The sequence below is a fragment of the Agelaius tricolor genome, unplaced genomic scaffold (assembly GCF_023055355.1).
Source record: "Agelaius tricolor isolate 1412-34295 unplaced genomic scaffold, bAgeTri1.0.p SCAF_16, whole genome shotgun sequence".
NCBI lineage: Eukaryota > Metazoa > Chordata > Aves > Passeriformes > Icteridae > Agelaius > Agelaius tricolor.
In genome coordinates this window covers 6,627,295-6,650,812 of record NW_027269276.1, presented here as the reverse complement: position 1 = coordinate 6,650,812, position 23,518 = coordinate 6,627,295, and the positions used below count along the sequence as shown (strand labels likewise).

Below are 23,518 nucleotides of genomic sequence, written 5' to 3'. Positions count from 1 at the left end.
CCTTGCTAACTCACCAAGCAAACAGCTACAGAAATTAAGCCTTAACTTGTTAAAAACATAATAAACTTGATTTTATTACAAGCTTTGGCAAGACTGTTCTGCTGCTCAAAGAGCTTTACTGCATGATGAGCAAAGATTTTTGGAGCTCCACCCTGCACTGTAAACTCATCCCAACAGTATTTTCTCTTTTAACAGCTTCATAATGGTAGGGGAGGACACAAGCACAGCTGCTCAAAGGCAACGTGCTCCAACACAAGGCTGCATCAATTTGCCATTTACAAAACGCTTTTTCAGGAACATGAAACCCCACATAAAATACAGGAGCAAATACAAATCCATCTAGGAAAGGTAAGACTAAAAAAACCCACAGCTCTTGACAAAGCAGAATTTGTATTAATGGTGCTTTAAATGAAAATTCTGTTCATGTAAAGCTAAATACCAACCTTTTTTTTTTTTTAAATCACAGAGAAGTCTTAAATATGGCAAGTAATAAAATACAATTCCAATGGATTCCTGGCATGACCTTTTTATACTGTTTCCCTGACATGAGGAATATGACATTTCTCCCCACATTTGATCCCTATATATCCTCCCATTATTCATTTTTCTTCCAGCTAAGGCACAAACACTCCCAGCCCATGATGCCTTTAGACTTTGGAGTCTGTGCACACACCAACATAAACCACAGCCATGGCTCCTTCTGCCAAAACCTCCCTGGAAACACAAAGCACCAGAAGGGATGGACAGACCCTCCAGGACCACCCTGGCGGCGGCAGCGCAGGGACCTTAAAGGTGCTGCTGGCCCCACACAGCATCACCAACCTCAAGTGCATTCCAGCATGTGGCTTTTGACGGTCAAATCATACACAAACCTTGTGCAAGGTACAACTTTGCCCCATGAGGAACCTCTTGGCTCAATCTGTTCTGTGACTGGCTGAGAAAACACAAATGTGCCTGAATCCAGTGGTTGAAAATGCAAGGGCTAGAAAAGCCCAGGCTGTCTTTAAAAGGCTAAAGCAATGTCACTGGACATTGTTCAGCTTTGCAGAGGCTACAGAAAGGAAACCAGCAGGTCACAGCAGCAGTGAGATTTCTTTATAAAGAACAGCAAAGGACAAGGTGACAACACCTGCACTCACCACTTCCTGTGCGCCGTCCTTCTGAAAATCCACCTCGTCCTCAGTTTTCATTTCCAACATCCCTGTGCAAACAGAAGATCCACAAAGGTAATTTAAAACAAACTTCTTTCATTGCTACTAATATTTTTCTGTTTACTCAAACCAGTACCCCCTCCCCAAAAAAAAGAAAAGAAAACCCAACCCCCAAGGCCCTTCAACAAGTCTATTTGAACCCCTACAAGGCCATTTGATTGCCAAATTTTGGTTTCATTGCTGACTTCACTGCTTCCTCACTATTCATTTTAACAACTATCCTATCTGGGAGGAAGGAAACGATGAAACAGCAGCAAGCATAGGGTGAAATTCCTGACAACCTGTAGATGAGGTCAAGCACATCTGCAGGTATTTGTTCCATGTATTTTCTTGGCTCCCATTCATCTACATAAACAATCAAACCTTTTGCTATTTTTCTCCTTACCATAACCCACAGATAACACAAGAAACTAGCCTTGTCTGCCCTCAATATCTATTTTAAGCATTGAAAAAAAAAAAAAGAAAAAAAAAAAAAATCACAAGCTGCAAAAACCCAACCCACCTGCACTGCCTTATGGATGAGAGAATCGCCCTGCTGGACTAGGAAAGCAAAACCTTTGCTGCTGGAGTTTACAAAGTCCCAGCTGACTTTCCCCTTCTCCACGCTCCTGTGATGGTGTCACCACCACAGTTGTACAAATTTCATGTCCCAGCTGCTTCCTCTGCCCAGCCAAGTTTTCATTAGTCACCATTCCCCAGGGGTTCCCCCTGCTTACCTTTCTCTGGCAGGAAGTCAACATCGTCATTCTCTTTGATCCCTAAGCTGAGGACTCTCATGACACACAGGACACTTTCAGGGGAGTGAAGTGATTTGACCAAAGCCACCCAGATGAAGAGTGGCTGTGTCAGGGCTAAAACCCCCCCTAATCCCACTCCCTCTCTCATTTCTACTAAAAACAAACCCTGGATGGATGACAACGCCTTCTTAAGGGCGACGTATGCTTGCAGTGAGTTTAGCCCTACAGGGATTTAGCAAGAGGAGCCTCCCATTTTCATGGGGAAATCATCCTAACAATTGTAACTAATGGTTTTCCACTGCCTTTAATGTCTACCCTTGTTTTTTGGGACCATCTGGTTTTGCAATGATTTTGCCTCGATTGCATGAATTTGTGGACAGACTCAAAAATCAGAGATAATGCCACAAATTTCTGTGAGATCCAGTTGCTGGGAAATCTGCTCAGGGTTATGGCAATGCCACCGTGGTTGAGATCCTGATCCAAAGACAGAACATGCAAGTAAGAAACATTTGGTGCACTGAGGATGGGAGAAGCAAGCTCACCCTGCGGGGTAAGAAATGAAGGATGAAGATATTTAGCCCTCAGGATGAAATTCAAGACAATTTTTTCACTCTGTCACTTCTTCCTAACTTTCTCATAAGAAATATCCCAAAGGAAAAGCACTATAAAGCTATCACAGAGATCTCTGGGCATAGTGCCTCTTAATGCACGTGTGGCATCGTTAGTGACATTTGTTACCTGCTCATCCTGCCACTCTAACAAGGGAAGGAAATCATTCCAAGAGCTTTTCCACAGGGAAAATGCCACCAATAACAATGAGGTGAAGACTCATAAGGTGATATTCTTCTGTCAAGGAATATTTTCTTGAAATGCTGAGATCTACAGGAGATATTTCTGCCAGGAGAACAGCTAAGGAGCAGTAATTAGAGTATTTGTTATTTAAGATGGCAGACCCCAATCCTACAATCTAACCTTGCTTGGTTTGGTTTCTGCCAAGAAACTGCAACTACTCCAAGGTGTTTTGTCAGCACAAACCCATGGCATCTCTTCTCTTCTCACCCAGCCAGGCTACTGTGGTATGATTTCATAACCTAACTCCTTTCTTTTTTAATGAGTAGCATCTACCTGCCTGACTTGCAGATAATGTGCTTCCAGAACCCATTACTCAGCAGTAATGCAGTTCTGAGTCTAAAGCTAACAGTAGGAGGAGATGCCTCAGGAAAGCAGGATCTACCTTCATCAGCTTCCTCAGGGTTGTGACCAGTCACTAGATACCTGTCTGGATAAGGAAATTGGCCTTTTGAAGTCTTTGTTTTGGGGATAGGCGGAAACTAAGCAGAGGCAATGAGATAAACAGGTGTATATTTGGGAGCAGCTTCACAATATAAATAAAAAAAATTAAAGACCTCAATGATCTGGAGTAATGGCAACAGCAATTATCAGCTGATTACATCTCTGATAAATTACCATGACAATAAACCCCTCTGACTACACGAGTTTCTGAGAAATGGCCTTGTGACCTACACTTCCTTTGGGAAGGTTTTATTGTATTCCACCAAAAAAAGATGTGACTCATCCTGAGAACTGACGAGTCCGAGTCCAGCACGGATACAAAATCCTCTGTACAAATCCAGACCTCAGGGAAAACTCCCCAGAACAGGCACAGCAGAAAAAAAATTGAAGGGCCACCGAACTGATATAAAAAACATGCTACCCAAGGCTAGACACCAACATGAAAAGTGTATACAGCAATAATTATAAACAACAAGTCAGTTCTATTGAATTACTGCCATATCAGATTTCTAGATGGTGCTCTATAGGAGATCAGTGTCAGAAATATTCCAAATAGTGAGCTTGGATTCATAGCAGTCACTTGCCTATGCTTAAAGCCAATTTTTCAATTGGGCTTCCCCAACATTTTGATTCAAAATAATCCTAAAGTACTTCAAGAGAAAATACTACAGTTTAAATTTTGTTTTGTGTGGCATCTCATTGCACGTGAACAGTTTCTGCTTAAGGACAGGTCAGACCACTTTATTCCAAGACCCTTCAGCCCTAAATCCTTATGTATTTTAAATCAGTAACAGGATCACCTCCTTTTTTTTCCTCCCCTTTCCACATCCCAATACGGAATGATGACTTAACATTACTTTCCTACTTTAGCTACTATCTTATTGGACTGTCCAGTCCCTTTTCCTGTTCAAACCTCACCTAGACAGTGTCATGGCTCCAAGAATCCAACCAGAGGTAAAGACCTGGACTGTACAGATAGAGCCAGCAGAGCAGAGGCCCCTAGGAAAAGAAGCCCAGCCAAGTACTGACTTACAGCCACTCCCATCTATTGAACTGTCAAACCAACACAGTATTAAAACAGGTTCTTTCTGAAAACAGCTTTCTAATCCACTTTTAGATCTGTCTACTTATACACTAGTGATCTCTTGACTCATGTTTACTGGTTAGCTCTTGACACACAAGCATCCTAAAAATCCTGAATTCCACAAAAAATTTATTTGCTGCACCCTGCACTGATACCCTCCTCCCCTCCTGCCCTCAATTATTCTGCTGTCACATATCAGAATAAACTCTCTACCATCAGCCCATTCTGCACTTAGCAGCTCTCAGCCTTAGAGCAGTGAAACAGCTTCATAACTTCACGACTTCGCAATTTATATCATGGCAGATTTTCTTTAAATCATTTAAATGCCTTGTTTGATTGTTTTTTTGTTAGATGCTTGGAAAGTGAGAGGCACTGTATCATTTTCTCAGAGCAAAGAAAAAATGGCAACTGAAAAAGTTCAGCTGCTTCCATTTAACAGCTGCCTGAACAGGTGGGATACACAGATCAGATTAGCTCCATGCTTCAGTACCAAATTCACCTACCATTAAATCCCAGGCTGGAGCAACAAACCCATTTCTTTTTCATTCCATGTACCCCTTTATCTCCCTTCCTGGAGTTACCTGGTGATGTTTTCCATTAGCTCCTGCTGCATGGAGGCTTCTATGCTGTCCCCCAAGTCCCACTGCTCTCTCCCATCACCACTCATCCACGGGGAAGGCCAGTCTCACTTCCCAGCCCACAGGAGCCAGTAAAACTCATCACCCAAGTTCCAGCACTGCTGAAATGCACTGGCAAACACCACCAGCTGCTCTGCCTGACAAAAAAGCTCTGAAGCCCGGAAAAGGCAGCGGGGGAAGGGCTCACTGGCTGTTTTAAATGACCTAATGCTGCCAATTAGGAAGCAGCTTCGGGCAGTTCAGAGGGACACTGGCAGCTGGCTCACTTCGACAAGCAAAGAAAACCAGGAGAGCCCCATTGTCCCCACTGGCTCCACACCAGCAAAAATAAAGGGGGAAAGCAAAAGGGTAACACCAAGGAAATAAACCCTCATGCCCACAGAGCTTATAACTTTAAGATAAAGTAATCCAAATAGCTCAAAAGCCCATTCATTTCTTCTCCAGCAAGGATTTACGTGCTAGAAATTCTTCTGTACAAACTCATAGGAGATGATGCTCTGTTCTTACCTCCAGTGCCAGACAAGCACCATGTATTTGAACTGGAAGTTTTTATACGTAACTAACTACAAATTTTTTGTTTCCCAGAAGAAAAACCTCAAACACCTCCTCTCCAACACAAGCATCCAGCTCTTACTTCCTTTCTTTGCTGATGACGTGACAGAGACACGCCTACAAAGAAAAACCTAAAAAGTAAAAAACCAATTGATTTTTCCTACCTGTAACAGGCTCAGCTCCTTGCACTGCCAGGCTGACATTCTTCTTCTTTGCCGAGGAACTGCAATCCATTTGTCCATTAAGGCTGGCTCTGGCATCCACTGCAGTCTGGGGCTCAAGCCCCACTTTTTCTGCGGCAGACACTTCGGGGGAACAAGGTGTGTCTGCTGCAAAAACCACGGCATCAAAACTTTTCACCATTTTGGGAACTTTATCCAGAGAAGAGGCACCATTAGCCGATACCAAACTCTTCACTCCCACATTTTCCAGTGACTGCACAGGCTGCAGGTGGCAGGAACACGGCGAGAAGGGCGCTGCAGGTACAGCTCGGCTTTGCTTTCCATGGGGCTCAGCCAAGCCCTCCCCCTGAGCCCCTGCCAGGGCAGTGTCACTGTCCCCAGCTGGACAGACGGTGTCGGTGCTGGAGTCACTGTCACACGTGGGCTCCTCTGCGATGGGCTGGAGCGCTGCCCGGGGCAGCACGCTCTCTGTGTCCTCCTGCTGCTCTGCAAACGCTGCAACTGGGGCTATTGTCACCTGCCTTGGCACCTCCTTACCCTCACAGGTGTCACTCAGAGCTCCCACCTCTGAGGCGTCCTTTAACTCATGAGTGCTGCTGTGGGGGCAGATTTGTTGTAGGGTTTGAGTGGGGTCTTGTTCTTGGTTCAGCCCAGCATTCGGACAAGGGTCACTCTCTGCACACAGTGGCTCATCTGCTGATGCAGGTCCATGCATGGTGCCTTCTGCTGCAATTGCAGCCTTGCAATCTTCTTTGGGTTGGTGTGTCGCTTCCAGCCCAGCATCCACACTGCTGCTGCCCACCACAGGCCCCTCCAGACTGCAGGAGGGAGGTTTCACAACAGCAGCAAGAAGTTCCTCTGACAAAACCTGCTCGTTGCCATTCACATGAGCCTCCTGCTCAGGCTCACCTTTGCCTCCTTCAATGTGCTGCGAGTGGCCCTGCCCTGAGGAGCCCTTGTCCCCAGCATGGTCCCCAGGCCAGGTGGCAGCTACCCCAGCATGCTCCTCACCGTGCTGCCAGGCGAGCTCTGCCGAGCCTGCCCTCGCCGCCACCGCTTCCTGGTTTTGTTTAGATTCCTCATTATGAGTTGCAGAGGGTGTGCCTATTAAATTATCCTCGGCACAGTCGGAGCCCTTGGCACATGGAGCTGATCCAGGGTCATTACCTTGCAGAGCTGCCTCCTGCCCGGGAGGTGCCACTGCAGCATCTCCCTCCTGACTCACAGCTGGCCCCTCTCCTCTGGGTAGGGGAGATTCTACCTTGCTGCTCCTCCCCTCCTGCTCTGCAGTGTTTTCTGCTTTCTCTGCTCCAGCCTGGGCAGGCTCTTTCTCTGCCAGGTCTGCACTCACATCCTCTGGAGGGAGCGATGCAGGCTCACGTTCCTCACGTTCACCCTGCTGAGCAGTGTCTGGTTTGGAGCTGTTGCCCATTTCATCTTTAACACCAGTTTGAGCAGCAGAAGGGGCACAGGCAGCAACTTCCTGACCACCGCCTGCAGAATCTGTGCTTCCTCCATCTCTGCAGCTGCTGGTATCAGTTCCTACTGGCTCCTTTTCACTGCTCTCCATGGCTGCAGCCCCAGGGTCAGCGATCTCACCACTCTTCTGGCAATGTGCAGCTTCTGCACAACCTTCATTAGATCCACCAACATCTCCGTTTGCAGGTTCAGCATCAGGGCCATCAGTTTCCACACTGTCTTCCAGTGAGGGCAGGCTGGATTTTCCATCTGTGCAGCCTGCTTCCACCAGCCCTTCTTGCTCCCCACTCTCACTGCTGCCAGGGACTTCCAAACCAGCAGCAGGTTTTGATGTGCATGCAGGAACCTTCACCCCATTCACTGCTGGCAGTGCTCCTGCAGTGCTTGCAGTGACCTCCTGCCTCGCTGTGACACTGCCATCACCCCGGCTTTCCATGAAGTCACCATTTACCTGAGCAGTGCACGACTCCACATCAGTCTCTTTGTTACTGCTGGTCTTGCAAAGGTCAACAGAGACACTGCCAATGTCACCACCTGCATTTGCACCGTCACAGGCTGGTACCACTCCCACATTTGCATCCTCCCCATCCGAACACGAAGTGCCATTGAAACCACTGAGTAAGGGCTGAGCAGTGCTGGATGACTCTTCCTTAGCTGGGTGTTTCTCTTTCAGCCTTGCAGTCCTCTCAGCAGGCTCTGCCAGCCCATCCTCTGCCTGCCGCTGGCCCTTAGCCCTCTCAGGTGCCCCGGCACAGTTCCTGCACTCAGTCTGGCCCATGGCCACATCCAGGCCCTCCGAGGGAGCTGGGGCTTCACCTGCAGCTGCAGCCACAGCAGCAGCACTGGCAGCAAGCTCCTCAGCAGTTTGCACTTCCTGATGGGCACTGTCTGTGCTGCTCACGCCAGCCTGATCCAGAACAACTCCAGCCGATGTCATTCCAGCCTCCTCATTTGTATTTCCAGAGCATGGAAGGTTTACAGCACCATTTACACTTGCACACGGGCTCACAGTGCAGTCCTCATCAGATACGGTCCCAGAGCCCTCCGCAGATCTTAGCCCCGCCTCTCCTTCCTTTTTGCACAATATCTCTGTGTTTTTACTTTCACAGAAGCTGGCTGGGCTGTTCGCACCCCCTGGGCTAACCGTGTCTTCTGGTGCATCATTAAAAGCTCCCAGACTGCTGCTGTTGCATTTCTCCTCCTGCTGGGTTTGGTCTGAGAGCTGCCTGATGTCCAGGTGAACCAGATCAGATGGGTTTTCTTGCCTTTCTTCTTTTGCCATTTCTTCTAGGCTCTGAGAGGTGGTGGTCATATGACCCTCTGCTCCTTTAGTACAGCTGTCTCCAGAATCTCCCAGTACAGGCTCTGTCTGCTGCCTTAAACTCTGTAACAACACACAAAGGAAAAAAAAAAACAAACAGGTTTATTTTGTCATGCAGTTACTCAAGACCTGTATCTACCTAATCCTATTCCACATGAATCCTATTCCTGGTGCTACAAATGTAGTACAGTGGGTATTTTACATGTTGGTTTTATTAGCAGCAGGTAATATTGAAATTATTAGAATGACAGAAACGTTGTTGGAAAGAACATCTAAAGGTCATCTAGCCCAACCACCTGCCTGAAACTGGCCTACTGCCACTGCAGCATCAGGTCAACCATGACTTTATCTATGCCAAACCTCCAATGATTGAGTACCCACAGCCTCTCTGGACAATCTGCTCCCATGCCACACCACCCTCCCATGAAGAATTTTCCCTAAAGCCAGCCTGAACAACCCAAAGCTGAAATTTGTCTCTCTACCCCCCTGCTACACCATCTGCCATCACTGAAAAGAACTGTAATCTTGGTAATAGCTCTTTGAGAAGCTGTAGTCTCAGTTCTTGAGTGCACTTAAATTCAAGAACAGTAAAGAGCAGAACTCAGTCTACCAAATAATGCAAATATATAGCAGCCTAGTCCCAAAGGACTTCAAGCAAATGCTGCTTAAGAGCACCTTCAGATCCCCACCCAGCACCCCCCAGCTCTTACCAGCATTCCTCAATTTTCTCTCTATGGATGGAAATGCCAGCATTGGCTGGCAAAGTTCAAACACACCAACTGTCTCCTGCTCAGAGCACTGAACTAATAATCTAATCTATTCCTGAGAACTGCAGGCATAATTAAATATCTGAAATTTATTTCCTAACTAGAAATAAAAATTTCAAAATTATGACATACTATTAAAATTAATACATGCATTATCATGGAACAGCAGGATCATAATCAATTCCTCTCTAATCTGCCTTTTCCTTCCAGAGCACCTGCTTTGTCAAGCTTTTATAGTTTGATACAAACAAACCTTTATTTAAAATAACTGTTTATTTTGAAATAATATTGAATAATTCAATAATAAATATTGAAACTGTCTGTTTCAATATTTCCTTTCATATTCTCATCTCTGTAGAAGAGAACATATCAATGTTTACATCTTAGAAATAGTGGCTTATTAAATTACTGAGCAACCCCAGTCCCTCAGGGTACACCCAAGAGAGCTCCCCCCAGGTTTGCTTGGGGTTTTGCACCACCACAAGCTTTCCAAGGTCACACTGGTTTCTCACTAAGTGCCTGAGATTCTCCACATGTATAAAACTCTAATTAACTATGTTAAATCTGAGCTTTTCTTGTATTTATTTGTAAAAGGATTCCAAAAAATACACACATACTAAAAGTCTAACTTGAACAGCTCCCAGCAAATTTTGTTTAAGTTTTTAGTTCTCAGAGAAATAGAACTTCACACCAAAACTGTCAGCTTAAACACCCTGATAGATAATTAAAGCACCCACTTATATTAACTGAAGCATCACAGGGAACTTCTGGGTATTGCATATACTAAAAGTGGCTAAAATCATCACTGCTTCCCTAAGGATATTGCATATGCTTGTCTTTCCACACTCTGAGGTTTGCAAACACTGAGCAGTGCCACAGACTCACTGAGTCACAGACCACTAAATGTACTTCTGGTGTTTGCCACCAATCACCCTGCTATTCAAAAGAACCCTGCTGCCCAGCTCCCATCTAGGCTGTCAGCTATGCTTCCCTGGTTTTGAGGCATCCCAAGCCAGGTTAGCCCTGGAGGCAGCAGCATGGCATCTCCATCCCTTGTGTGGCATCAGGGATGGGACACAGGGCTCTGCGTGCAGTGGTACCCACGGGCTGCAGGGTAAACAGTGTGCCAAGCCTTTGGTGGCTGTAACCCCACAGCAGAGCATGGGGAATGTGCTCCTGGATCCTAGCCAGGATGGACAGACACACAACAGTGACACTTGCTGGGGAACAAGCAGGGTTTTCAAAAGGAGGGGCTGCAGCAGCCCCAGCATCCTCACAGTGAAGTCACTCTGCTGATAGCCGGAAAAATACAGCCATCACCAAAGGAAGCCAACAGGCTCTCAACTGACCCAAAATAAACCTAAATGAAATAATTACAGGGCTGCTTTCCAAATTCAAATCAGATTAGATGTGAAGTAAAACAGTGGTGGAAAGCAAAGTCTATTTCTGGTTTCATTGTCAGGCAAAATGTTCCCAATCTGGCATTTGCATGAGCAAACAAGCAGTGAGCTGGATATGCTTGCCATGGCTTGGGGTCTTGTGATGGAAAGGGGAAGAGATTTCAAGTTAGCCTGGATTTGTCACTCATGCCAACAGTTCCTGTTGAGATTGGGAGTAATCAATATCTCAGGTACTCAGGAAGGCTAAAAAATGGCTCAGCATAGTCTCTTCCTCTGCTCACTCCCTCAGCCCACTGGCTGCACACAACAGTTCTCCCCTCCCTTAGTTAAAGCAACAGAAATATCCTGTTGTTTAGACCCTGCACCTCTGTAACCCCAGCTATGTGATCTGATGAAGGAACACACCCACAAGTGATGCCAACAGTGACAGACACGTGGGTGCTTCTGAGAAATGGCAAACAGTGTTCTGATGTTTCACCTTCCCAATTCAGATCCTGTGGCATAGATTTAAACCAGCAGGAGAAAGCCCCTCCAAAGCCCTACAGATCCTGTGGTCCCACCACCACAGAGTTTGAGAGGAGCACAGTGAAGGGACCATTAAGGACACAAACCTTGTGTGGCAAGGCAGGCTTACCCTCTAAGTCCTACACTGAATTGCTACTGAAACAGCCATTTTTTCCATCACCTGTCTCAGAAACTTTCCTCTCAGTCTCCTCTCTGACCCTGAACTTTCCATCTGAACAGAGATGTCCCCACTGTGCTTAAAGCCCACACCCCCAGCCTCACTCCAGAGCCTGCCTTAAGCTGCCCAGAGTCTGGCAGACAGGCAGAGGGTCATCATTCTCCAGGAAAGTGTTCCTGCCCATCCAAGTGGGTCCAAAACTAACAGATCAGGCAGGAGCTGGGAGCAGAGAGAGGCAAAACAGAGCTGGTGTCTCACAGCCCTGAGCCTGCTACTCTTCTGAATGAGAACATTTGCTGCCTAATACAATTTAATCATATCTCCCCATGCTCAAATAAGAAGCAAATGGACAGGCATCCACCTGGATGCTTGATAATGAATCCAGAGAAAACACCTAAGGAAACATGCCCTGAAGGATGCTGACATGTAAAAATCCTCCCAGGCGCCAGGGTGCAACCAGCCAGATCTGCTTCTCTTCCGTTCCCTTTTGCTCACCTGGTGCTGGTGGCTCTGCATGTGCATCTGCAGGTGCTGGATGTCCCTCTCCCAGCTGGCTGCTGTCCCCTCCGTGGCCTCAGCTGTCAGCAGGTACACGTCCAGCCCGCGGTGGTGCTTCACGCTGTAGTCCCCCGAGTGCACCGTGTGAGACAGGGTGCTCCACGAGTCCGGCTCCCTGGCTCCCTCCCTGCAAAACAAGGCAGGGGGAGTGGGCAGGTGAGCAGGGATCCTGCAGGCTCTCCTTCACTCTGGACAGTCATGGCAGTGAGCAGAGTGGCACTGGCTCCAGACAGACAGATACACACACACACTCTCCTCAGTCTTGAAAATTAATGGGATTTAGCGCTAATGCCAGCCACAAGCTTTATTTCACAAGGTCCTTCTCAGGTAGAGATCTGTGGTTTTTACCCCAGACTGTGACAGACTAGCAGCTAAGGGCATGACAACTGCATTTTAAATCAGATTTATCCCAGGTGAAGGTCACCAAAGCAGCTGTCATAGAACAGCAGAGAACTGAAAGGCAGAACAGCAAAGAGATAAGTTGGAAGGAATTAAAACTATGATGGTTCAACTTCTCCACCAAAGCCAGCACACTGCTCACAAACACCCAACAGCCATCATATTGCAGCAATTTTTTCACTCCTGAAATGAACTGAACCTGCTCTGTGAAACAGTCTCTGTGCAAGATTTTATCAGTGTTGTGAGACAGGTGGTTTTCTGCAGCACTATCATGGGCTTTGTTTTCACCAATCCAAAGGAAAGAAAGGAAAAAAGATGCTGTAGATCAGAATGAAAAATAACTTAGTAGGTAAATGAAGCCAATAGAAATTTCTATTCCGTCCTCTCTTTTTGAACATCAAACCCTGATTTTGCACCACTCAAAGCAGTAATTCCTCAGATCTCACCAAGCTGCAGAGCAGCTACACTGGCCCACTGAGGTGGTGAGAAAACACTGAGGTGTTCACTACCTTCAGGTTCACAAATTTCATTTTGAATCAGAACTGATTCAGGAAACCCAAAACCTGTTTTGATCATCCCAGAGTGAGCAGCATGTGCACCACCCCACCAAGCCCTGCATCCCCCAGGAGAGACATGGAGCCAAAGCCCAGGAATGCTACACAAACAGAGGATGACACTGACCTGCTCAGGGGTGCAAGAAATGGGATTTTCCTTGTATTCTACCAGGAATGCATCTACTGTCACACAGCCCCATGTATGAACTGGATTGGAGATTGAACTAGATGACCTCTAAAGGTCCTTTCCAAACCACACTACTCAGTGATTCTATAATGTCCCCTCCCTGTTGCAGAGACTAACCATTTTCACATCTCCCTTTCTTGCCTAGCTACAAATTTCCTTGGAAGAGGCAGAGCTGTGATTGTTTTTAAATAATTAGGAATTCAAGAAGGTACATAACCACAAATGCATGCCATCAACCAGGTAAAAATGCATGTAGTTTTCAGAATCTTTGCTGAGAGATTTTGCTTTTAAATCTGCAAACCTTTCTTATGGCTAGGGCCCCCCAGCAAACCACAGGGCTGTCTCTCTGGGAGGCCAAGCAATCTAGAAAGCAAAGTCATAACGAGCAAACACCATGATCAGCAACAGGAATGGGCAGAGCAGGGTGGAGAAACGGTAAAAAGGTTCATCAGAGGCAGAGAAACCTGTGCAGGCAATGGTGGTGGCAATGGCTGCCCCTGCTCTGCCCCAGCACAGCCACCCACCCCCTTCTGTGACTCGTTCTGGGTTAAATCTGCAAGGAAATTCAGACAAAGGATTACTATGGCTTTCACCATTCTCTACCATTTATCTCAGTCATGACTTGGCTTCAGCAGAATTACACTTGATTTAAGGAGAATCAATATTTCCACAGAGAAACAGAAGGAAGCAGCCAGTTTCTGGTGGTGATTGGTCTAAGTCCACAGAGGCACTGAAGTCAACTGAGCCATTACAAGTAATAAAGAAATGATCTTCCTTTATCAAGAAAACACAGACATTTCTGTCTGGAGTGTTTTTCTCTTCAGCTGTCATGTATGAGAAACCACTGTACAGAATACAACGAGGCAGTGAGCACAAAGCCCACAGCCACCCACTCATGGGGACGACAGCAGCCAGATTAAAGAACAGCGCGCGATGAATCTGCTCCGCTTTCTCATCAGCTTCAAGGACCCTCACAGGCATCTCCAAATCAGCACCCACAAAGCTGCCTGCATGACCTGTTGAGCCTCAAAGGGCCCTCAGCAACTTCAAAAGGCTCAATCTGGAGCAAGATGACAGGCAGAGCCCCCTGCAACACCGCACGTGTGTCCACCCCTCCAGCAATCCACAACCTTCACACGGCCCAGATGGATCAAACAGTCACTTTTGCTTACAAAGAGAGCAGTTTCTTTTCATATTCAAGCTGCCAGTCTGTGTTACACTTTATGAAAAGCTTTAAACCTTTTGAGGAAGCAAGAAGCTTCTCACATTCAGCCAAGTACAAACTCTGAGCTCTCACTTTTACTAGCAGTCACCTTCGTTACACAAAATTAAACAGTGAGATAGAGAATGGTTCAATCTACTGCCTCCTTCAAACCATCCCTTTCATACTCTGCTCCATCCCAGCACTAATGGTCTGAAGCAGAGAGGACAAATGAGGATTCACAAGCATTAACTCATTTTCCCACCACTGTTCCTGTTGTTCAGGCCATCACTTCCAAGGCTATTTGAGAAGACACTCCTGCTCATTTGCCCTCATACACTGAGCTTCACTTTTCATGCCTTTCTTGCATGTCTCACTGCAAGGCCTGGGTTTTACTGAGAGATGATAAAAACACACTTTCTTCCAGGAAAAAAGCTTTGTTGTTACACATTTCGTACTCCCTGGCTGTGAAAGATGCTTATTTTGTCCAGACTTGGAATTTTTGTAGTGGTTGTATAGGCTTGCATATCCAAGCTGCTCTACTAGGAGATAAAAACAGATATGCAAATACTTACTGAAGATTTATTAGCAAAAATAGGAATACAAACTCCAGCCTTCAAGAAGTTTGAAAATCTGCTTTTGTTCAGCACAAAAATCCACTTTGTTGCGCTTTGCCAGAAACAACGGAAATCTGTCTTCTTATGAGATTTAACCATCCTGGGTCAAATCTTTCTCATCTTCCCTTTTCAACAGTTTCCCATCAAAATACGTAACAGATACCAGTGAACTGAACATTTTGTAAGAAACATTTATGAGCTCAACTTTCACAGAAGAAAGTATCTTGGTTAAAAAAGCAAGGACAGCCTGAGAAGACTGATAAATGTTCACTAGCTCTCCCCTCTGCATAACCATGCCATGGGCCACTAAAAAAGCCTGGAAGAAGTCCTCCAGCTCTGGTCAGCCTTCTGTGCCATGAAGGCAAACTCAGAAGGGAAATTTTTGGTTGAAACAAAGAACAGACCTACCAGCCCACCCTTCATCTGCAGAGAGGTGGCTTAGAGAAGGATGACAACTTCAGAGAGAGAGGAGAAGCAAAAATACTTCAAAATATCTCAGGCCATGTCCTGCTCCATCTGGGATCTGATTAGATGGCCGAAACTACAGGATCACCTCCTGCCCATCTGGCATGTAAGACAAGATGATAGATCATGGAATCACAGAATGGTTTGGGTGGGAAGGGATCTTAAAGATCATCCCAACATGGGCAGGGACACATTCTGCTATATGTGGTTGGTCCAAGCCTCATCCAAGCTGGGATGGGACAGTAAGTAGGAAGTGGTTTTTATTTAAACCTCCCAGCACTGCCCAAGTAGACTTTTCAAAGCAGAGCCACACTGAACTCACATGCTGAATCTCTCCTCATCTGGCAGGAGAGCAGACAGTGAGCGGCGGAAAAAGGAAAGGAAAGCCCACACCGCACAGCTCCTGGCTTCCGGCAGATACGGGCGAGAGATTATTAAGAAGAAGGAAGATAAGTGAGAAAAGGAGAACAAAAAAAACCCCAAAAAAACAACAAACCACCATCTGATCAAAAGCTCTGCCTGGCCTCAAAAGCTGCAGAAACTGCTCAATAACAAGGGAGTGAAATTCAAGGTGTTGGTGCTTGGTGCAGGCACTACCAAGAGACAAGGCAACTACAAGAGCTGCAAGGGAGAGGAAGAGGAGGGAGGAAGAGATGAGAAGATGAATGAAAAAGCCTCAGTGAGTTAAGAAAAACTTTGTGTTAGGGAGATCTATCCCAGTTTCACAAAGGGGTGAGGAAGACAGTTTGGGAACTCAAGGTGTTATTTCCTGGGGATATCCCCTCCAGATTTCTGAGCTGAAACAAAACAAGCTCAGTAACATTGCCAGCTCTTAGGATCTTACTGCAAGCCTGACAACAGCTGTGGGTTTATTCTGAAAGCATCAGCCTCTAGATCCATGTGGCAAAGAAAAAAGGAAAAAAAGGAAAAATTTATTTAAAAAATTTAAACAAAGCCCATACCATTATGGCTGCATGAAAAGCTAGGAAAAGGCCATAATTTAGATGCTCTTATCTGTAGCATCTCTAGCATGTGTTAGAATAGGTTAAAATAAATCAACTACTTTCAAATTTGAAAGATATTTAATAAACACAGAATTCATACTTCAGGCGTTTCCAAGCATTCAAAATGCCCCAGAAAGTAGAAAAAAGTATGTTTCTCATGTAAGAAAAAACTACATAATGCTCACTAATTTTAATAGCTTTGATGTTGAAAGAAAGAGTTAAAAGTTCATCTGATGTAGAAATAATGACCAACCCCTTACTGTGCCTCACACAAACATGAACTGTAGTTGTGGGTTCTAACACCAAACTGAATTCAGGATTGCATAACCTACCCTTCAATATCAGAATAAATATTTAATAATTCAAAATACATAATGCTAACCTCTCATTGATCAACACACTATACAGCAGCAAATCATAAAGAGAAAAGCTGGCTTGGTCCTTCAACAGTTATTTGCAGCTGCACATATGCTAAGGGAACATGTCCAGTATTTCCAAACACAACAGGTCTGTACTTCTAAACCCAAGCATTTCTTAGACCCCAATGTTAATTATACATTAAAAAAGTATAAAAATACAGCTACAAACTCTTATCAACTATAGCTGCCAAAAAGTACAATCTGCATTCCATAAGAGTAACTGTTATTAAATGCATTTTCTTTCTTTTTTTTTTTTTTTTTAATTTTCAGAGCATTATTTAACAAGAAGGATGCCCTGCTCAGGATGTGGAGCTGTAGGTCCAACACAGAACCCAATGTCCACCTGGAGGCTCATCAGTAAGCAAAGGCAATTTAAGGTGAATCTATGAAACACACTCAAGAGTGAAAACAGATGCCATTTGTTACATTTTAAATTTTAAAAGCACCATCATGGAGAATACTTCAGCAGGCAGTGTTTACAGCTAAAAACAGCACCTCAGATCAGGACAAGTGATATGGAAGAAGAGTTGTCTCTGGAAAACATCTCCACATGCTGCAAGCAAGCATAATCACTGGCTCTGCAACACACCCCTGAGAAGAAGCCATGCCTTGGGCTGCCTCTGACACAGCAGATTAAAAAGACTTCTTCTACAATCATCTGCTCAAACTCTAACCCAACTATGAATGTTACTGCTTGGAGCAAATCTGCTCCAGAGACTAAATATGAGCATCCTAACTGGGTATCCAGCTAGCCCATGCCTGAGGCCAAAAACCCAGCAGTTCTGGGAAACCACTTATCTGCATTTTCTAAATTTATCCTGAAACAGAGTTGGTTTCTCATAATCACTTACCAACCATACAAGGCTGTCCAGCACTTATGGCCCCTATAATTTTTGGGAACACTTCCAGATCAGGATTGCTGGGGGAAAGAAAATAATTTCTTCTTGTATCCTGGCAAATATTCTCAAATCTCTTCTAAATCTCTTCCTTCTCATCCTCACAGGTCTGTTTCCATGATCTCCCAGGATCACAATTTCCAAGTGGGAATACAGAAACATTAATATCACATGAACTAAGCCTTCTCTCTCTTCTGTATTCAGAGGTGGTTACATACAAAACAAAGGAGAGGAGGGAGCCAAAGAATAAAAAATCTTCATAGGGATGTGGGAACACACAAGGAAGTCAGTAAAAGTTGGAGCCTGGTGTGGGGTGAGTAGGTAGAAGAGAGAAACACAAACCCTTCCTGCTCCACCACGTTTACACCTGGTTGACCCATCCTCCCACTCTCAGTCTGCTCCTCTGCTGTGGCCAGAAGAAACCCACAGCACCTCAACATCTTTCTAATCATGATGTTAAAGCTATTAAATGATGGTGTTTCAACTGAAAATCCTACAGGCACAAAACCAGACCCTGTAGACCACTGCCTCCCCCACACTGCTCCAGACAGATTGCTGTCTGTAGCTAAACAGCATCTCCTTAACACACACCTCTCTGAATCCTCTTCCAGTGCCCTTCTAACACTTCTGACTCCCTCTTAACACATTAATCTTGTGCCATCACTTGTAGATAAAAAGTCAACTGTTCTCCTGCCACACCACAGCAAGCCATATCTCAAATCCAGCTCCCCAAATAGCAATCAAATGGATTTGTTGCTTGGTTTGGAGGGAAGAACAGATGGAGAAACATCAGCACTAATTCAATATACCTTACAGCCTCTGATATCTGCTTAGCCAGGAATAAAATGTATGTATACCATGTTTTTAAGATCATGCTTAAACACTCTGCTGAACATAAACTGGGTACTTCTGGAATTAAACACTTGCTTAAAGGCCCTGCTAAATTGGGGTGAAAAAAAAAAAAAGGCATGCAAGGCAAATCCTCCTGCAGCTCTGGCTCAGAAAAGCAGAAAAGTGTATTTAGCTATAAAAGTAAAGTCACTGAAAAAGCATCCTTATTTGAGAGGCACCATGGAGATTACAGCCCAGACTTCACCAATTACTTACGTAAAATCAGAACAATAGCAAGTGATAATCATGGATCGAAAAACATTCACAAAACCCTTCTGCTACCAGTGAGCTATTCCTCATGTGTGTTAATTAAATAATTTTAACTTTGGAAATACAGATCTGTACTAATTTACAGTTTCACAGATTGAGACTCCTGACTGTTACCAGGATATCTGAAGGGAAGAGCAATCCCAGAGCTGTGCAGAAATACTTTAAAGCAAAAAGTAGAGAAACCAGCAAAAGTAAAAAAAAGTTTACAGTAAAAACCTCAGAGACTGTTGCAACTCTTTGCAGGGATGAGAAAAATGTAATTTTAATTTTTTTTTAAATGGGCTTTATTTTTCTCTTGCTTCCTTTTTTTCAGAGGACATAAATCACTCTCAGCTGTGAAGGAACTACAAGCATTTGGCTCTGCTGGGGAAAGAAGTGGTACTGGACAGAAATAAAATCAGCAACCAGATCAGTGTTTGCATGTTTTACAAAGAGCACTTCCAGCCTCTCTGCAATCCCACACGCTCCCGGTGCCTTGAAGCCATTTTCCCCACTGCTGTGAGAGCCCTGCAGAACATGGAGCTGGAAGGGGATTGTGTTACTGCCCTGACTGCACTGGGAAACACCAACTCCTGCACTCTGCAGCTGTGCAGTTACTCAGGGAGGTCCACCAGCCTGTTTAATGACTGTGCTGCCTCTCCAGAGCCAGCATCACCCAGCTCCAACACTGGGGAGAAACAGGCTCCAACCACAGACCATTCACTCTGGAATTAGGTTGAAACTCCAAGGCTTTGCAAACTGCCATTTCCAAAGTTATCTTTACAGATAAATCTTTATATATATTTTACCCCTATAAAACTACTACACTTCTGCACTGTCCTATTCCATTTCCACTGCAGGACACTGTTTACTGCACAGTTTTCATCTTGGAGATAAAACAAGTCCCCTCAGGGATGATACACAACTGATGGATGTTTATTGATAATGAATATATATTTGCTTATATAAATATTTATTAATGAATGCTGCTATTAACTCTTGATCCCTGGTGACCTACATGGGCTCTGTGACAGCTCCTTGTTTGGGTCCCAAAAGAACCAGCCCATGCACCTTTCTTGTCTGAGGAGGAAAAGCCAGTGCACACCACAGAGCAGAATACTTCCAGGGATGGAAAACTTACATAGGAAGCATCTTTTTTTTATTATAATTTTTTTTTTTACATGAAATACTGTAAAAGCTGAGAAGGGAAAGTTCATCAGATAAATTCATCAGAAATTCAAAATGTCACCAGTGAAATTAGTTTCTGAGAAAAATATTTACACTGCAGCTGAATCGAGCTACTTTGCAGACAAACTAAGGCAAAACAACAACGGAGAAGGTTTTATGCCTGCTCTTTAATGACTGTATCCTAATTATGGCAAAATTTTACCCCTTCCCAATGCTGGCTGGGAGAATTATTGTAAAATGGAGGGTCCTGCAAATTAGCAAGCAAAAGAACAATAAATTCCCCCCAAGGATAATGCATCACAAAACACACTGCATTAATTTATTTGGCACAGTGCAGTTTAATTACTTGTAAAAATAATGACTCCTTTGTAGGGGCCCTCACTAACATGCGTTGCTGCTCTGTGTTTTGCTGAGTGGGACGAGCTGTGTGCCAAATTTGTGTGCATGGATTATACAGTGTGAGCCCAGGCAGAGTGCAGAAAGGAGGTTGTACAGTGTCCTTTGTGTTTTGACAGCACATAAATGACACTCACTCTCTTCACGGAATTTTCTGCGTTTTGAAGCTCAGTATTTCTCCTCCTAATAGGGATTTTCAAGTCTTGATCCTATCTTGCAGAAAATGCTCAGCATAATTAAAAAAAACAAAAACCACTGCTGGGGAATCAGGGTGTGCCCATTTTTTCACCATCACCCTCCTGAAGGGAAGGGCTGTGGCCATCCCCATGTCACTGCTCCAGTCAGTCTCAAGGTCACATCATGATGCTCCACCACCATCCTACCCACTGAGAAAGGGAACCAGGATTTCCAGTATCCATGGATTTCTGTTTTTAGGGCTTCATGTGAATAGAAGAGTTCTCAAAGTCAGGGGACCTGTGGCGTGGCTGTCAGATATTTATACATTTTATTTCCACACAGCAGTCCAAGGGGAAACAAATCACAAAGAACAGTTTAAGGATATACCAAGAAGAACAGGAATTGGGACCTTGATGGTTGCTTGTGTCTTATTTTCAAAGACAAACTGCAAAGGTCACCAGAGAAATTCCATGGATTGGGCCAGCAGCATTCCTTAAAGGCAACGACACAGGACAATGTCATGGAATCCCAGTCCTCTTTTCATTCCACTGAGTGAGAACTGCCATTCCAAAACTGGAGCTAGTTGTGAAAAACTTCACCAAATACATGAATAGCTGTTGCAATAGTTTTGTTTACTTCCCATTTTTATTTAAATTACCAGCTCTACTCGCATTAGGGTTGCAGTATTTGCGGTGAGGTCTATAATCAAGTTTTGGCCAGCTTAAGCTTCCTGACAGTATGTAAAGCCTGTTAATGTGGTTATTCTCACCTTGGAGAACCTTGCTGCAGTTACAGGATGAATTTACACATCCCATTTTTACAATATAGCCTGCAAGATAGTTGTGTTTTCACAGTATGACCAACCTTGATGGAGAAGAATGTAACACTGTCATCCTCCCTGTATTGATGCCAGCAAGAGTGGCAGGAAAAGGTATTTGGGTATAGGTCCCATCCCACCCTGCACCTTCTCCTTCACCCTCACTTTCCAAGGAGCTGACTGAATTTAAGGATAAAACTTAAATGCAATGACTCTAGCAATACAGATCATATTTTCTGCCCCAAAACACTGCACCCAACAACTACAGAAAGCAGAATAATTTACAATCTTTAACAGGGAACATTGCGTGATAATGTGGACAACACAGCAGACTCCTAAACATGACATTGGGTCATTCAACATAAACTCCAAGTATCTCAGAAATCAATTCAGAAAGACAAAGTTTATAACAAAGCTTAAGAGAACCAGGCATCAGAATAACACACAGGGAGACTAAATCTTTTCTCCTATACAAACAGCCCCCTTGAGATTTTTTTAAGCTCCTTGTCTTTATTAGCCTCAGCTATTAAAGCTAGATCTCCAAACATTTGCTGCTCAAAACTAACTTGCCATCTTCCAAAGGATTCCTTGTAAAGCAGTGCAATAAATGCTCATGCCACTAGTTACTTGCTATGTGTTGTAAGACCTGGCTTTTTCTCAAGACCATTTACAACAGACCTGTTTCTGTCAAATATTCTGTTCTCCTTTAAATATTTGCATTTTTTTTTAATTCTTATCTTATTTTTTTTAATGTACACCAGTAAAATGCCTATTCATCTCAAGATGCTGCCTTATTTCAATATAATGATCACTATTTTATTTAACTAAAAAAACTCTCTCTCTAAGAAGTAAGAAACAACAGTCCACAATGCCTATTAACTCCCCTCTTCTGGGCAGGTGTGCTCGCTTGAAGAAAAGCTTTTTCATTTGTGTTTGCATAAGATTTGTATTAATTAGTCAATACTACAGTGACTCACTTTGGACTTTACATGACAGCTTGAAGCAGAATATTGAGCAACAAGAAACACCCTCCAAAACATAATTGCATTTCCCCTAAACCCTCAGGACTGTCCCCACTGCTGCTAGCAAGAATGGTAAAAGCAAAATTACACCAAAATTGCCTTTAAGGATGGAATATAGCACTCAGACACCATTGAGTGATAATGTACAGCAAAGCCAAGCATGGCAGAGAATGGAAAACCAGCAAAGGAACCACCAAATCATCCTTACTCTGTCAAAAGCTGGTGCAGCTTCTGGTAGCCCCTCTCCAAGGCCAGGCTGACAGGCGTTGCCCCTTCGTTGTTGTGGATGCTGAGAGCTCCTCTTCCACCCGGCTGCTGGAGCAGAAACCACGTCAGGCGCAGCAGACCCAGCCTGACCGCAAAATGCATCAGTGTCTCCCGAGGGATGTTCTCTGGGAAGGCAGGAAAAGAAAGAAAGAAATGGGAATTTGTAGGCTTGTGGGTTAGGGGAAATGTTATATCCCCACATCCCGGCTCCACCACACGGCGGCTGGCATGGAGCTGACAGCCTAAAGGAACCTGCAGCACCTGGAAAAACAGCCTGGTTGCCAACGTGCAGGAGACACCGCTCGTAAAGTGAGGGACGTGATTCGGTGGGGCTGGAAGTGCTCAGGACCTCTCATGCTGAGATTGACCACAGAAGTCAATGTGAAAACGCCACCATTTCCTGAACAGCCACAGCCACCACCAAGCTCCAGCACACCCAAACAGAAATGTGGTCAGGTGGGTTTTCCTGGATGGCCAAACCTTCTCCTCACACAACCAGGACCAGGTTTTAGGGACGGACAACTTTTGTCACCTAACAAGATGCTGATTTATCCCAAGGCATGAAGAAAAAAAAAAATTACATTTGGTGCACATATCCAAAGCAGTTATAAAAAAGAACTGTTTAAAAACTCATATAGACAAAAAAAAAAAAAAAAAGCAAGGGTTTTCTTTCCTGGTTTGATTACCTCAGACCAGCTTTTCTCAGCTTAATACAGTAGTTCTGTCATTCTGAGGAGCAGCATTTATAAACTACCAATCTCCACTGATGCTTTTTGTATTTAATAACTGCGACCTACTAATCTGGTAAAAGTCACTCTAGAGCCTGAGCTTTCATCTCAGAAAAATAACCCCCTGCTCCAAAAGC

General features: G+C 44.5%; 1 protein-coding gene across 5 annotated transcripts in view; it reads right to left on the bottom strand.

Moving 5' to 3' along the window:
* AKAP13 (A-kinase anchoring protein 13) overlaps positions 1–23,518 on the bottom strand; it is a 208,718-nt gene that overhangs the window by 91,564 nt on the left and 93,636 nt on the right. For 4 of the 5 annotated variants that reach the window (XM_071441287.1, XM_071441288.1, XM_071441289.1 and 1 more), the window contains exons 7-10: positions 22,595–22,778; positions 11,842–12,031; positions 5,680–8,560; positions 1,140–1,201 (exon numbers count right to left, since the gene is read on the bottom strand). In XM_071441287.1, coding sequence (XP_071297388.1) covers positions 1,140–1,201; positions 5,680–8,560; positions 11,842–12,031; positions 22,595–22,778 — 3,317 coding nt within the window. Of the gene's footprint in view, positions 1–1,139; positions 1,202–4,906; positions 5,078–5,679; positions 8,561–11,841; positions 12,032–22,594; positions 22,779–23,518 lie in introns of those variants that run through there. The other variant, XM_071441292.1, reaches the window with a different exon arrangement.